Genomic DNA, 15,157 nt, shown 5'->3' with positions numbered 1-15,157 from the left:
GTTGTGAATGCGAAAGCATTAATGTCCAATTGAACGCCGCTGAGCCGTCCTTTGAGTTTTGCGATGCGAGTGATGTACCATAGCGGTACATGCTGCCCGAGCCATCAAGCAGCAGCAGCCTGCGGTGCCAACATACGCTGCATGCCACCGACGTCCTGCGCGATGATAGACCGAGGAAGCAGCGGCGGCCTACAATGCCGGCAGGCGTGCTCAGCAGCTAAGCCCAGTGGAGGTGAGAGAGAGAGAGAGAGAGAGAGAGAGAGAGAGAGAGAGATCCGGACCGCATACCGGCTTCCGAGAGCGAGACCAAGACACCGCGCATGTGCGTCACGCGACTGCCTCGCCGACGACTAGCCGCCTCGCTATCCGCTCGGTCGAGGTAGCGGTGGTGACGTGGCGTCGCGGCGATGCACTCTCCCCTCACGCAAAACCATTTCGCTTGCTCTGTTCCGTCAAGGTGCGGTGGTGACGCAGCGTCGCAGCCAGTGGGAATTTAAATGCGTTTCGCTGTTTACAGACGCCAGCTTTTTCGCTCAATGGGTCATTTGATGCTTTCGCATAAAAAAATAAGTCGTATATGGCAATTCAAAGGCTACTTCACTTTACTATTTGAAGCACGATTAAGGTGCCATACGACGGGGAGTTGTGGTATAGAAAATTTGACGATGACGACCATTGACGCGTTGAACCATGCAAATAGCGCCAACACTACTGAGCATTTTTTGTTAACCTGCCACAGTATCCGTCCAGAAGCAAATGAGGACGTAGTTATCCTGCGAGAAGCCTTAGAATGCAAAGATATCGCGGGAGAAAAGTGAACTGGTCTGACGCTAACAAAATTGAAAGACCAGTGGAGGATTGCTGGCGTGAAGGTAAGGAAGCCTTAGAACAAAACGGCATCTTTTTGGGCGGCAATAAGCTCTTGCGACTTTGCAAACTTTGGGCAATACTTTAGGAAACGATATTTTCTTAACTCGAGCTGCTTGATAAGCTCTAACCTAACTGAGAACAAACGTAGCAGAAAGGTAGAAATAATCAGCTTGGCGACACCATCTACCACCGTTTTAAAGAGGACGCTTATAAAATCCACCCATCCAAACTATCCACGAAACACCGACGCTGGTCGTGAATATTGCAGTTTGCCTGCTTGCTTGTTTGTGCGCGTTTTTCCGCTCTCTATCCCTGAAGCTACTATATACGAGTTTCACAAGGTTTCACTCCCTGTGCAGTGTGATCTTGCAATACCGCGTCGCTGGACGCTCACCGTAGACCTTGAGCTCCTTCTCCGACCGGACGGTCTGAAAGGAGGGCGCGTCGGCCGACACCTCGCACGCATAGTGGCCCTCGGTCTTCAGGTCCGTCTCCGTCATGTAGAGGCTGCCCACCGAGCTCCGGCTGACCTGTCCGATGGTAGAGGCAGTAAGGAATAAATAAAAATGAAAAAAAACCTTAGAAAGTTACTGCTTGCTGCATGCACTGCAACTGTCTAGCTGCGTCCGCTGATACCAGAACTGCAGTCAGCAATCGGTGTGGGATTGAGGGGGAAGGAGAGAGATGATAGGCTAGAACGCAGGAAACTAGTTAGATAGTGCACAATGTGGCAAATAAATAAATAAATAAATAAATAAATAAATAAATAAATAAATAAATAAATAAATAAATAAATAAATAAATAAATTCGACTATGTCATTATGAAAAACAAACATAGTTCGCAAGCGCTGCCCCTTCGACGAAGTGCAGAAAAGCTTATCTGCATTCAAAAGAATACAGAAATAAATACTACATTTTAGGGGTGCGCGATTAGTGATTTTTGAGACCGAGTCGAATACGGATCGAATAGTGGCAGAAGCGAATCAAATCAAATCGAACATTGCATACTCTTCGAATATTTTTCGTATAATGAATAGTCGTTAATATAATTATTATAAAACGATGTTCACATCCCACTATTCTTCAAATTAGCGATTTTCCTTCATTACGTAGTACAATATGATGCGTTGCTTATTAAAAGCACAAGTGAATCATTAGGAGCAAACAAGTAGTCTTTTCGCGTGCACAGGACTTTTCAGAGAGAACAAATAATCTCTGTACAGCCTGTAAAGTAAGGCTACCTGTAACCTGTTCCACCACGCAAGTACTCATGTTTCATGTCTATGCTGTGCCCGAGCAGCTGAAAACGTTCCGTATCTTTGCTCGTGCTGTATGTTTATTTGGGCGCAGTGGACATTTCGAAATATTCGAAGAGTATTCGAAAAGTCCTTGCTTTTTCGAATAGTGATTATTCGATTCGAAGACCGAATCGAATAGCACACTATTACATTCGTTATACGAAAGTTTCGAATATTCGCACACCCCTCCTATTTTTGTCAAAGGAAAGAGCGCTGACAGCGCTGACGATTTGAACGAGGAGCTTCACATGTAGGAAACGAGGAGAAAAAAAAAAAAAAAACACGATGAGCTAGTGGCCGGCAATGGTTTGCGCGTCTGCGGCATAATTGAAGAATTGTGTTTTTTTTTTTTTTACACTCTTCCAGTGACCAGTTGTTGCTATAGTTTAGGTTTGTTTCAAACATTGCAAATGTGACTAAATTGCCTAAGCACTTGCCTAATGAACATTTTTTTCTGTACCATATATATATGAATATATGAACACGTAAATTCAAGTTGGGTTTGGGCTAAAGCTTTCTCTTAACAAATTTGGGCGAATAAGGGGCAAAATTATCTGCCAGTCGTCTTGTTATTACAATGGGAGCATAGGGCGTTTAGTTCTAGAGCAGAGCTTCCCAATATCGTCTGTTGTTTTAATCGCCTGGGTTGCCACGGGGTCTTAACGTCGGAATCAAATTACATTTAAGCATGGAGGCCTGCTCGATGCAGATACTGCAAGATCGACTAATGAAGTCTATCTTCAAGAGCCATCGCTAATAGTTTTCAGCTTGGTTGCTTCTCGACCTCACACCCCTAAGCGCTCTTTCGGCGACTGTCTTTCTACCAGTCCACGTCCAAAGTACTGTTCATGGCGGGGGGAATCCGCCGCAGATCCAGGAACGGAGCACTTCAGACACTACCGCACTTGTCCTCCATTATTTTATAAGAGGGCTGCCGTGGAAAGGCTGAGCTAGAAAACAACTCGGCCGTACCGCTTTTCCCCCACTTCAACGTCTCGTACGTTTCATTAACCGCATCCTGCTTCGCCCTTTACTCAGCGGCTAATAAACGCATCACGTGTTACGTCGGTAGGTAACATTACTTTCAAGCGCATGCTGAAATACTTGCACTCAACGAAAGCGTTCCATGATCTATGAAAGCTGGCTGAGTACCTTGTGCAGCCGCGAACGTGACTGAGGTATCGAGTTTGCATCCTTCTAGACTAAGATCCAAGAGCTGGAATTCCTGATTTTTCTTCTTTGTATTTGTACCCCGCATGTCATGTGCAGCTTTCGCCCATCAGACTATGCGAATGCAGATCTCTGCTTCTGCTGTGCATATTTGCAGGTCCTGAAATGCTACCTTCGCTTTTTTTCACGTGGTATTTTTCACTCAGCCTAGTTTTGTATGCGCAGCGGTGTTGTATGCGCAGTCATTGCCACTGCTTCATATTTTTCGTATTCCAGAATCGTCGTCAACAAAATGGTTTCCTTTCCTGAGCTTGTATTTTCCTTTAGACAACGTACTTCCAAAGAAAAAAGAGAAAGAGAAAAAAGTAAAGAAACAATAAATAATAAAAAGAAAGAAAGAAGGAAACTTTTTGCGCGCAAACAAACAGGGGCGAAGAAAGAAAGAGAGAAAGAAAGAAAGAAAGAAAGAAAGAAAAAAGAAAGAAAGAAAGAAAGAAAGAAAGAAAGATGGAACTACTTTTAAATGTGTCGGCCCCGAGTCTTGTTCTATCACCAACATTTACGAAAGAATACGAAGGACCCCTGAAAAGAAAGTACGACGGTACACCTAGAGACGTCGCGGGCGCACTTTAGACGTTTCTTCGACAGGCTGCTGTGATTTTGTTCTGCCTAAGAGAGTTAACACAAAGCAACGCCGTAGAGCTGGGGCACTTGGAAACTAATACAGAAATAAAAAAACATGCACTCAGCCTAACGCATTCAAGAGCAAACGCTACAAAAGAGGAGCGTCCATGATTTGAACGTTGAGAGTATAAACGAACACTACGGGCTTCTAAAAAGAAACGATGAACTATTAACATGTATTTCTACACACGTGCATTCCGGAGCCAGCTACATAACAGTGATAATAAAGGTGCCTCACTCGGGCACTTTCACGCCGCCATACAGTTATACGACCACATCCGTGTGTACAACAAAGGAGATCGGCAATGAGCGTGCTCGAGATTTACGCTTCTTCGCTTCCTGCGCGGCGAACAATGCGAACGAGTCCGGCCCATTCGCTTCCTTTGATCGTCCCGCACAGGAAGAAGCTCGCCCAAATGCGCGAGCTCCGACTCGGAGTGCCGCTGCCACGGGGAACAAAGGGAGGAAACGCGAACGGATCTGAGCGCCGGGAACGCAAAGCACGCGGCTCTGGGATGCGGATCCCCACGGACCATCTGCTAGGGAGCGCGGAGCGACATGCTGCGTTGCTGGCCCTCGCCAGTCGTCGCGGGCAGTGAAGGTAAAGCAAGGAACGGAGACGTTTATAACGTGCCGAGGCTTCTCGCACTGACACGGCTCGGCTTGGTACAGCCCGCAATAGAAGAGTGCAGTGAGTTGGTTGTTGAATTGAAGGAAATGCGAAAATGGTTCGAAACCTTTTTCCTCTTGGCACGAAGGCAGCCATGCGAAGTTGGATGTAGCACTTTTTAAAAACTTTTCTATGGCGTGGTTTTCCTATCGCCGCAGTTTTAAATGGATGTGGCATTTGGCCCCTGTGCCCGTTATGTAGTATTCAATATCTTACAACTGCAGGCGTCCACCAGTGCTATTGGGGCAGCGCACGCAGTCGAAGCGTCAACCGCATATTTTCCAAACGAAGTATACGTAAGTTATGCCAAGGTGTTATTGCTTCTGCATTTACCACTACTTCTCTACCGCTGTTGTCGATATTTGCCATTCAGCCGAAGGTTTCTACACTCCAGTGCTAACTTCAGCGTTGGCCAGGAACATATGAAAAAAAAAAAATGCAATGAGCACATTTTGACAACTGCTTCAGATATAACGGTAATTGTCTTTTATTTATTTATTTATTTATTTATTTATTTATTTATTTATTTATTTATTTATTTATTTATTTCATTTTTCACAACAGACAGAATATAAAGCCTGATGCAGGGAAAGAAGCTAGAGGCAGTTGGTGCCTGACGAGGCCTCTGACCCTATACACAGTCCGGAGCAATGCAGTTACAAAACATTGTAAAGAAAATTGCGCTGAACAAGATAAGATATATAACGCGACATTTTACATTGTCCTAGGGTTACGAGAACCTGTCACTTGTACAGTAGCCGACACAACAGATCACACATGGCATGACACTATCTAAATATTAGAAGATTATGAAAATAAGGTCTAGGCATGTGAATATTGTAGAGAGAGATGAAATCTTTGTTAATATGCCGGAGTTGTAGGCCTTGCTGATTAAATACGAATACAAATATAGATGGTGGTGATGGTGGTGGTGGTGAATTGTAGCAACAGGCGGGTTTAGCCTGGCGATCAAGGTTGGCAATTGCTCCGCACGAGCGTCCCTTACAATACCGTTGAATGGTTTCACCATAGTCCATCAAACCAGTATCTCTTAAGAATTCGATAAGGTGACTTGAAGTTTCTTTGCGGGCTATAACTGATCCCCCGAGAAATATAAGGTGATGCAGGCGCGCATGCGGAAGGTCCTTCTTTTTGCAGATTCTTCAGGAGACCGCGCCTGTCATCTTGGAATTTCTGGCAGGACCACGAAAAGTGCTCAATGTCTCCTGTCTCTTTGCATGCCGTACAGTTCGGCGAAATGATTCGCCCCGTCTTAAATAATCAGGTAGGTGTACTAGCAGATTCTGTTCTTATTCGATGTAGAAGTGAGGCTTCCTCTCGGTGAAATCTCTTGGTTGCGCAGGGCATATACTGTGGAACCCAAAGCGACCCAAAGTTATTTAGAATGTCAGACTTTTTTACCTGATTACCCTTTGGAGCCTTGACTTTGAGAGGATGATAGAGCGCTGCATATGCAAGCGCATCAGCTTTTTCGTTGCCAAGAATACCAATGTGGGAGGGAATCCATTGAAACTTTACTGTAAAGCCTTTGTTGTTGAGTCCTTTCACGATGGCTAGCGATTTGCGTGGGAACTTGAGGGATGGCAGACCACGGTATGGTTGTTGTAACGCGGCCTCTGAGTCCACAAGGACAACCAATTTCTGCGGATGCAGTCTTTAGTTTGCGCAGAGCAGAAGCTATTGCTACGCCTTCTGCAACTGTCGACGAGGCTATACAGTCCATACGGCCAGACCACGTATATCTTAGGGAGGCACGATTGCAGTCAAAGAGCTGCATTCCATCTGCAGAAGCCAAATCACTAGTCCTGGAACATTTGAACACGACTTACCCGAATCACCTACAAGCATACACAGATATGGCTCTGTCAAAGCAGACGAAGACCGCTGCGCAGCTGCATTCTAGAAATATAGAAACAACACACTCTTTACAACTGTAGCATGTACAGAGACAAGAAATGCCACACCGCGAACGCCTGTTGCCCGAAGTGACTTGAAATATAGTATGACGTACTAGATAAATTCACGCCGTGTCTGGTAGCAGTCAGAAGAAAGAATAGCCTGAAATCTGGTGATAAATGCGCACAGACTGGCAAATTTGTAACATATGAAAATAAAACCTTGTAACCTTGTGTTCTAAATATAGAATCTGGCCTTTTTAGTCGCAATGAACGGAAATAATAGTCTTACGAAAGAAAGAAAATAGCAGAGGAATCCTTTTGTCGAGAACTGAGAAGGGGTATTTTCAGTCCTGGAGAGAGTCAGTCATCGCCTCGGAGCCACAATTGAAACACGATGCCTCAATGGTGTTCCGGATTGGGAAAAAAGGACTTGCGTTCAGGGTCGCAAATATTAAAGCAACAAAACAAGCAGTAAGAGAACCTCTGAACTTGTGGCGGAAAAGAATAATAAGAGAAATCCGGGATATCGCACTGTTCGCTCACAGTAGCACGGGGCTCTCATCAGTGTCTTGTTTATCTTCGATGCTTGTTCGACGACTGGCCCCTGAGTTCGCCTGAAAGAATAACATCGGACAAAAACTGCAGTAAGGTAGTGGTAAACGGCTACGGAAACGTCCCGTTTCGTCGAAGTACGACGTATCCAGAATGAAGCACGATTTACTTTAGAATATAACTACCACGAAACATTTCTGTTTTAGTAGTTCTCACTACCTTGGACCCTATTTTGGCAGTCTTCTCTTTATCCGTTTACGTTAATTTCAGAGAGAGAGAGAGCAAATGATAAAGGAAAGGTAGGGAGGTTAACCAGGACTGAGCCCGGTTGGCTACCCTGCACTGGGGAAAGGGAAAAGGGGACGGAAAGATTAAAAGAAGAAGAGAAAGTCTACTGGGTATATCGTTCGGTCACTCAGTCCGGATCACAGACGCTGACTCAATCCAGTAGCCTTCAAATATCGCAGCAGAGCTTTTGTGGCCTTTTGTAGCTGCGATATGCGAGGCCATGGTCCCAAGATCTTCTTCAAGGTGAACGCTGTTCTATCTAGCTGATTGAGAGCTGTGCAGAGGTCATGTGTTTCGTTTTGAAAAGATGGGCAGTAGCACAGTAGATGTTCTACAGTTTCCTCGGCACCGCAGGCATTACAGTCGGCGCTATCAGTCATTCCAATCAAAAACGTATATGCATTGGTGAATGCGACGCCCAAGCGTAAGCGGCACAGCATTGTTTCTTCATTTCGCAGAAGCCCTGGTAACAGCCGCAGTTGCATAGAGGGATCGAGGGGATGCAATCGTTCTTGGGTGAATTCAGGTGTGTGCCACTTATCTAATGTCATACGGTGTGCTACCTTGCTTAGGTGTTGGGCTGCGTCGGTCCGCGATAAAGGTACAGAAACAAGGGTTGCTGCTTCGTGTGCTTTCCTAGCAGCTTCGTCAGCGAGGTCGTTACCGGAGATACCGCAATGGCCAGGCAGCCACTGAAACACGACGTCGTGTCCTTTCGCTATCATACGATGGTGCATTTCTCGTATCTCCGACACTAGTTGTTCACACGACCCGCGACGAAGAGATGACAGAAGACATTGTAAGGCCGCCTTCGAATCGCAGAATATTGCCCACCGATTAGCGGGTTGGTTGTTAATGTAATCAACGGCACCTCGGAAAATTTCAGAAAATTTGATCAAGGCAAGGGCTAGTTACCTTGAGAAAGTTCTGGCACATTTTTCTCCCTCCATCTTTTTCAGCTGTTCTAGCCTCTTCAGTTCCTCAAGTCAACTTACAATCTCAGTGTACAGTGAAAAAAAAATAGTAAACCGCAATCTTGGGCATTTGAAATTTCTTGCAACAGTCGTTATCGCGATGCCCCAAACTCTTCCAGCATTTGTTCTCAATTCCGGCCTCATAACGATGCTGTCTTTTGGAAATAATTGATCTGTCCGTCGGCTCGCCACTGCACATTACCACCTATTGGACTTCAGTGGACGTGGGCACAGGTGCACGTGCACTTAATAACGTGCTCGCTCATGGCGTCAGATAAATTCTTGAATGACACCACAACTCAACCACAGCGTGTATAATGTGGCATATTGTTAGAGGGAGTTTGTGGGTCGCTCACTTTGCTGGCACTTCAGCTAGAAGTGGCAGCTGGAGCTATGCAATCATACTAAACGTGTGCGTAGAAAGATGCTAGCGCTGTAAACCTCAATTAAGTCTATCTGCCAGAAATCCGGACACTTTTACACTTCTCAGAGCAAAAAAAAAAAAAAGCACATGCTTTACACTCGTGCATTTATTGGAACGACTGTAAAATACAGGACGCGATGTGCTGAAACTTCATGCGAGTATACCGTATGAATACACCAATGGACGTCGATAAGAAGCAGTAGTGTGCCACTTCTGATGTGCATATATCCATTACTTTTTTCCTTTTATTTTATTTTCTAAGGCATGGTCTACAAAGTGGCCGGGATAAGAGGCGACAATGCTTCCGCCCTCTTTACACAAGTACACGTCAATTTGACTATTAAGGATTTCTCGCATCCCCACACACTGCTACGTCAGGAATTGCCTTCGCATCGTTTCCTTCCTCGTTTTGCTTCTCTTCCTACTTCACTTTTTGTGGTCGAACCTGTGGAAGGAACATAAGTAGATAAACAATGCCCCAGGATAATTTATGAATTTGTATCTATGGTATGTTCTCTATACATACCTTGTGTAAGCGCAAACACAAATGCGCCCACGTGGTACCATCTTCCTCGCATTTCCAGAGCTACCGTACTTCCCCGCTGCATTTTAGTCAGGCTGACGGCCCAGTCTAATCTTCGCGTCCCCTGAACCAGGACGACATCTGCTTTTTGCTGGGCTCCTCGGGTTTCTCGAGTTATTATATTTTTTTCCCACGGGCCATTCTGCTGTGAAAATTTGGGCCGTCACGGGGCTTTTTCCTTTTTGACAGCACGGACGCTGTGAAAACGAAATTACTTCCTATTCTCTTCTGTCACGTCTTCAAGAACCGTGCTTCGAACACAACTTTACCGGCGAAAGAAGATCAAAACTAAACGAAGCTCTAAACGTGAGAGGAGACGACAGAAAGCGAGGACAGCACCAAGGCAATGGAAGAGCGGCTGGGCTGGGACGGAAGTTGCGCCGAAAAGTGCAACGCGGCACTTCATTTTTATCCCCGCAATGTTTCTTTTTTTTTCAGCTCTCACAATTCAGGGCGTCGTATGAGGTGGCACGCTGCAAAAAGAGAGAAATGGCTCGATGAGCCATCGTAGTACGTGACGATGCGAGGCCGAACGGAAGCAGTGATGTCCAAGGCGGAGGACGGCAGATAAGAAGCGGAAGACCTAGGCAGGCGACATGAAAAGAGAGATGCGTGTATGTTGAGAACACGGCCACTGACGAACAGTGTCTCTAGTTATCTTGTACTGCTGCCCCAGGGGTGCTGGATCGATATAAATGAGCATGTGCGCGCGATGTGGCACATGGTGATTGAACAACTACCTCATAATTAACAGTACAAGCGTTGCCCTTAAATAAAAAGAATCTATAGGAATAAAATAAAAGAGAGGACGGGTTCCACACCAGCCAACCTACAACATATTTGGGATGATTCTCAAATTAATCTTGAAGCTTTCTAGCAGCAACGCGTGGATATCCTTATCTGAAATAAAAATATAGGGCCAAATAATTCTGCCAGCATTTCCTTTATTCAGCCTTGGAGGTCGAAGAGAAGGCTGGATACAAAATTAAGATTAGCGCAGTTGGTGACGCAAGGAAAAACTAGATGCGACGGGAAGAAAAAGAGTAGCTTGGATTTTACGAACGTACGGGTGTTGGTGATATTCTAGCTAATTACTGATACGCTTAAGTGAGCTTGTGCATTGCTTGTGACGCTCCAGTGTGCGACCACGCATTGAGTGTTGCTTCGTACCAAGAGGCTCCTGCGTAGTTGAATAATAAGAAAAAATATGTTTTAGTCGCAACATTCCATTTATTGACGATGATATTCACCACATTTGGGCCGCATAGCCTTGTTAAACAGCCAGCTTTTTTAGCTTTAGGGCGCTGCATCCTGCGCTTACCTGACAACTTTTGTGGTTAAGGTTGGGCCGCTCCTATGAGGGCCAAAAGGGTCCACGCTCGGCGCTCTTCTACGTTAAGGAGTCTCGTAAACACTATCGCCGGAGCCTGCTAACGCGCTGCTCTATTGCCTTAGAAGGTGTCTTCGCCATCATAAAACAAAGCTTACGGCGAAGCAAACACAAAAAAGAAAGCAGTAGCATTAGCGTTTTCACAATGCTGAGCCATGAACTCACTGATTATCTGTGTTCATGGCTTGTTCAATTTCTAGGATGTCTTCTATGTTGCTTCATTTTATGCTGTACTGCTTTTCGTATTATTTTGTTTTGTGTTAGTTACATCAAGGGTCCAGGCAATAGCGTTAACTATGAGGCCTTCGTATCTATATTTGAGTAATGAATTTTACCATCTTAAAGCCCAACAGCGATTGATTGATTGCGTGATTGGTTGATTTATTGATAAATTACAAATATTTCAACAGTACAGAACACAGCGTCGTTCGAAAAACATTTTTTTTCAGTATCTTCGGCTCCATTATAGTTTATGCAGTACGGATTAGAAAATGCATTTCGACGTAGCGGCATGCGCAGATGCATTCGCAATCTGTAGCTGGCGGGAAATGGCGGAGAAAACACTTGAGAAAACTAGTTTAATTTACACGAGGTACCACACCGTTCCGTAACGTCTGACATTCCATCGGCCTTACACTAGTCTGTGTAGTCGCCTAGCACTTAGGGCTCAACACGAAATGCAATTAAAATTGAAAAAAATCACCGCCCAATCAATCTGTACAGGTGGTTAACAAGCGAACCTTCAACGTGCGGCCCTGGTGTTTATCACTTGGTTAATCCCGACGGCTCATTAAACTACGGCTTGGTAGGCTGCCGGATCCTCGGTACGCAGTTGCTGCTTGCGCTCGGCTGTTCTTGTGCCCGGGCTGCAGCATCGACACGGCGTAGACGAGCTCATTCCCGGTTCTGCTCGCGGTGTTGCTGATCGAAAGCTGCCTACTCCTCGGGAGTACGTATGACGCGTAGCCTACCCGTTTCGGAGCCCGAGAGAAACTGCTGCGCGCGCGCTCGACTGCGACGGAGAGCAACGACATCACTACTGGGGCAGCCACTCGCATGCCTCTCTTTCTCTTTTCTTCGCGCGTGCGCATGGGGTTGCACCGCAGGAGTTTCCGGCGTACAGGCGACAGACGGTCGGACGGACGGACGAATCGGCTAGCCATATACAGCTTCGCTGTAAAAAGCGCTTTAGCCATTGCCTGTTTCATTATATCGAAATATTTTGCATTCGACAAGCGTTCGGATAAGGTACCTTGTTATAGACCACGAGACGAAAATATACTTTATTTACGAGCTTCGTGTCACGCAATAGGCTTTGTGATTACACTGGCTGTCAATACAGTGACTGGCTATACCGTGCTCTCATCACACGACCCCCCCCCCCTCCCCGCCTTTTATAATATGGTCACTGCACTGAATGCACCTCAGAGAATTAAAGGCCTTCTGAATTTATTAGCATAACCATTCTCTTCTCTCAGTCAGCTGCTTCTGGGCATACAGTATAAAGAACTGTTGCGTGAATAACAAGAACATTGTTACCACTGTCGAAGTCAGTGGCGAGTCAGTTTGGTAATAAAAACATCGACTACCTAAAAAACTGCTAAAGAACGAAGAACCGACTACACTATGCCCTTATTAGCCCCATGTATGCAATGCAAGCGAGATGTCGCGAAGACAAAGCTACACAAACTCTCATCTTTCAGACTTGTGTCGGCAGTTTGTGTCGATATTATTTGTTTTTGTCAACACAAATAAATTTTGGTAAAGTTTAATGAACGTAGACCTCAGTTATTACTGAAACTTTTCTCATAATGTACCAGTTTTCAGGCTTGAAGAGCGAAGTGGAAGGAACGGTGAATTACAAACTTTTGGTAAAGTTTATTATGCCCGTGAACCTGAGTAATTATTGAAACTTCTCGCATGATATACGAGTTGTTCAGGCTTGAAACGCGAATTGGAAGAAACGGCGAATTGCAAAGGTGTACTAAGCAAATACACTCATCGCAGGTTTTTATTGAAAGTATGGAACGCTGATGCTGAACCAGCACTAGAGGAGGGTGCTACAAACGTTTGAAAGATCAAATGTTGCAAGCGCTGCCTAAAATGAAAGTTGTTGCGGCTCTTGGTGCTTTCTCTGCTTTCTGTTCGTTATTATGCTTGAGTTTTATCAGTTTCCGTTTATCAAGTAGAGCCGATCGACGTTTGTAAACGAACGACGTATGTAACTATACACGTTTCTCATTTGTGGTTCCTGCCAACCTCGAGTCTTTATCAAGGAAACGCATGCAAAAATTTTTGATGGTGTTTCTTGTTAAACAAACCCCATACTTTGGTCATTTCGATTGGCAAAACTTCCTAAACTGGATACATGTGTGCCTTAATCGATTAATTATAACAGAGCCCCTCTCTCTGGTCTACCACTCCCATACGGAAACGACTTCGATATCTCTTGGAGCTATTCACAGTTGTTGTGCCGCCGCAATGATTCAGTACGATGGTCTTCGTTCCACACGTGACCTCTGTTTTTTTTCCCCATTTTACGTATCACGAAGACCAAGACAGGGAGCTTTTTAAAGCGATCTGCACATGACACGCTCCATGACAGATTCTATCGGGTTGCGCTGCGGTGTCTCATAATAATGGTAAAAATTTTGTACGCCATCGTTGTATCAAATTTAGAACCGTATAAATGGCTCGTCCATTGTTCTACTACAGCTTTGATACAGCGATAATACATGGAAAGTGCAAGTCATACCATATGATTCTTATCACCAATTGGATTTGTTAGACACAATTCGTGATGAGAAGGTATGTAGAGAAATAAACAACGACTTATGAAGCGGGGACTTTAGCTTGTCTGAACAATAAAGCTACGCAGCGTGCGACACCTCGATTAGGAATGTAAACATTTTCATTGGGTATCATCGAAGTTCATTTTTTTCCTTGAAGAAAAAAAAAAACGTTTTTGAACGATTATCAAATCTCAATCCAGCGCTTACCCTGTCCACTCTTTCAACTTCCAGATTCCTTATATTTCTGACCATTTTATGTTTTGAGAACTCTCTTGTTTATTAAAATAATAAGTAGCTGCCAATTGCACGCGCTCTGGTTATAGCGCTAGGTTACACATAGAAAAATATAAGCAGCTCATAAGCATCAGTGAGAACGGTAAACTGATTTTGAATGCTGCAAGACAGTTTTACGGCTTATGAATTTGAGAAAAAGGAGCACAATTCTGCCTAACAAGACTGCCTAAGCACCAAATTGCATAAAGATAGGCAATCTCCATAAGGCCCGATCATTCCGTCGCGACAACGTCGCTCACTGTTGACGTGAAGAAAGATGCACTACAGGCAGCATTACGCGCACGGCGCGTCCCTCTTGGTGCGTGTGCACGCTAACGCTTGTCTGAACGAAAGCAGATGTAGGCATTTTAAGACGCGATAGTTGAGGTTCGGCTATAGGAGCCCCACGCAGGTAGGTTATGCCCCTCGATATGGCAAGGAGGAGGAGCAGGTGGAGGAAACAAAGAGAGAAGGCAGGGATGTTAACCAGAAACGCGTTTGGTAGGCTACCCTACTCTGGCGGACGGGAAAGAGGGAATAGAAAGATAAGATAGAGAGAGGGACGGGGAGGGGCACGAATAGTAGTCAGACAGCGCGCTCTAACGGCACAATTAGCGCTCATCTGATGCAGCCGTATACCTCCCATTTGTCATAGAAAGGTTGAAAGAATATCATTTGGAACGAGCGCAAGAGCGCCAATATGGTACGCGTAAATGCCGCCTCTTGATAGGGGAATAAAGTAATGAATACATTGTTGCGCTGAAACAATCTTTTACTATGTGCTCACATTTGTTAACAATTTTGACAATTTCACGCTGTAGCGCCGCTTGGTAACGTCTCTGACTGCTACTTTTATCTAGCCGTATTTTTCTAGTGCACGTTTCAGCAAACAGAGCCGTAAATAGCAAAGAGTATCTGGCGCACCTCAAACTCTTAAACACACCACGGGGCATCAATAGAGGAGTGCCACAGTGACAGTGGCACAATAGACACGCTGTACATGGAGACGCCGCTCCATGGGTCGGCCTCGACTTCCGCAAAACAACGCATCAGCGGGTCTGATCTTGGCTCTGGGCCAGAAGTATACGAATTCCTTGTGCAAGGGTGAGGAAAGCTTCAGAGGTTACTGTTCCTTTCCGTTGTCCTACTTTCCTTCGCACTATCTAGATTTCTGTGTGCAGCTGCCTCAAGGACAAAAACTTATGAGGCGAGAAGGGCCCTCCTGGCTCGATGAGAACTGCGGGTCTAGTCACGGCTGTGGCTGGCCTT

General features: G+C 45.2%; 1 protein-coding gene across 2 annotated transcripts in view; it reads right to left on the bottom strand.

Annotated features, from left to right (window-relative positions):
• LOC126531298 (uncharacterized) overlaps nucleotides 1-15,157 on the bottom strand; it is a 44,689-nt gene that overhangs the window by 7,531 nt on the left and 22,001 nt on the right. For both annotated transcript variants that reach the window (XM_050178785.3, XM_055071091.2), the window contains one exon: nucleotides 1,265-1,400. In XM_050178785.3, the coding sequence (XP_050034742.1) occupies nucleotides 1,265-1,400 (136 nt within the window). The remainder of the gene's footprint in view (nucleotides 1-1,264; nucleotides 1,401-15,157) is intronic.

This window comes from Dermacentor andersoni, chromosome 5, assembly GCF_023375885.2.
Source record: "Dermacentor andersoni chromosome 5, qqDerAnde1_hic_scaffold, whole genome shotgun sequence".
Taxonomy (NCBI): domain Eukaryota; kingdom Metazoa; phylum Arthropoda; class Arachnida; order Ixodida; family Ixodidae; genus Dermacentor; species Dermacentor andersoni.
This window is presented reverse-complemented; position numbering and strand designations above follow the sequence as displayed.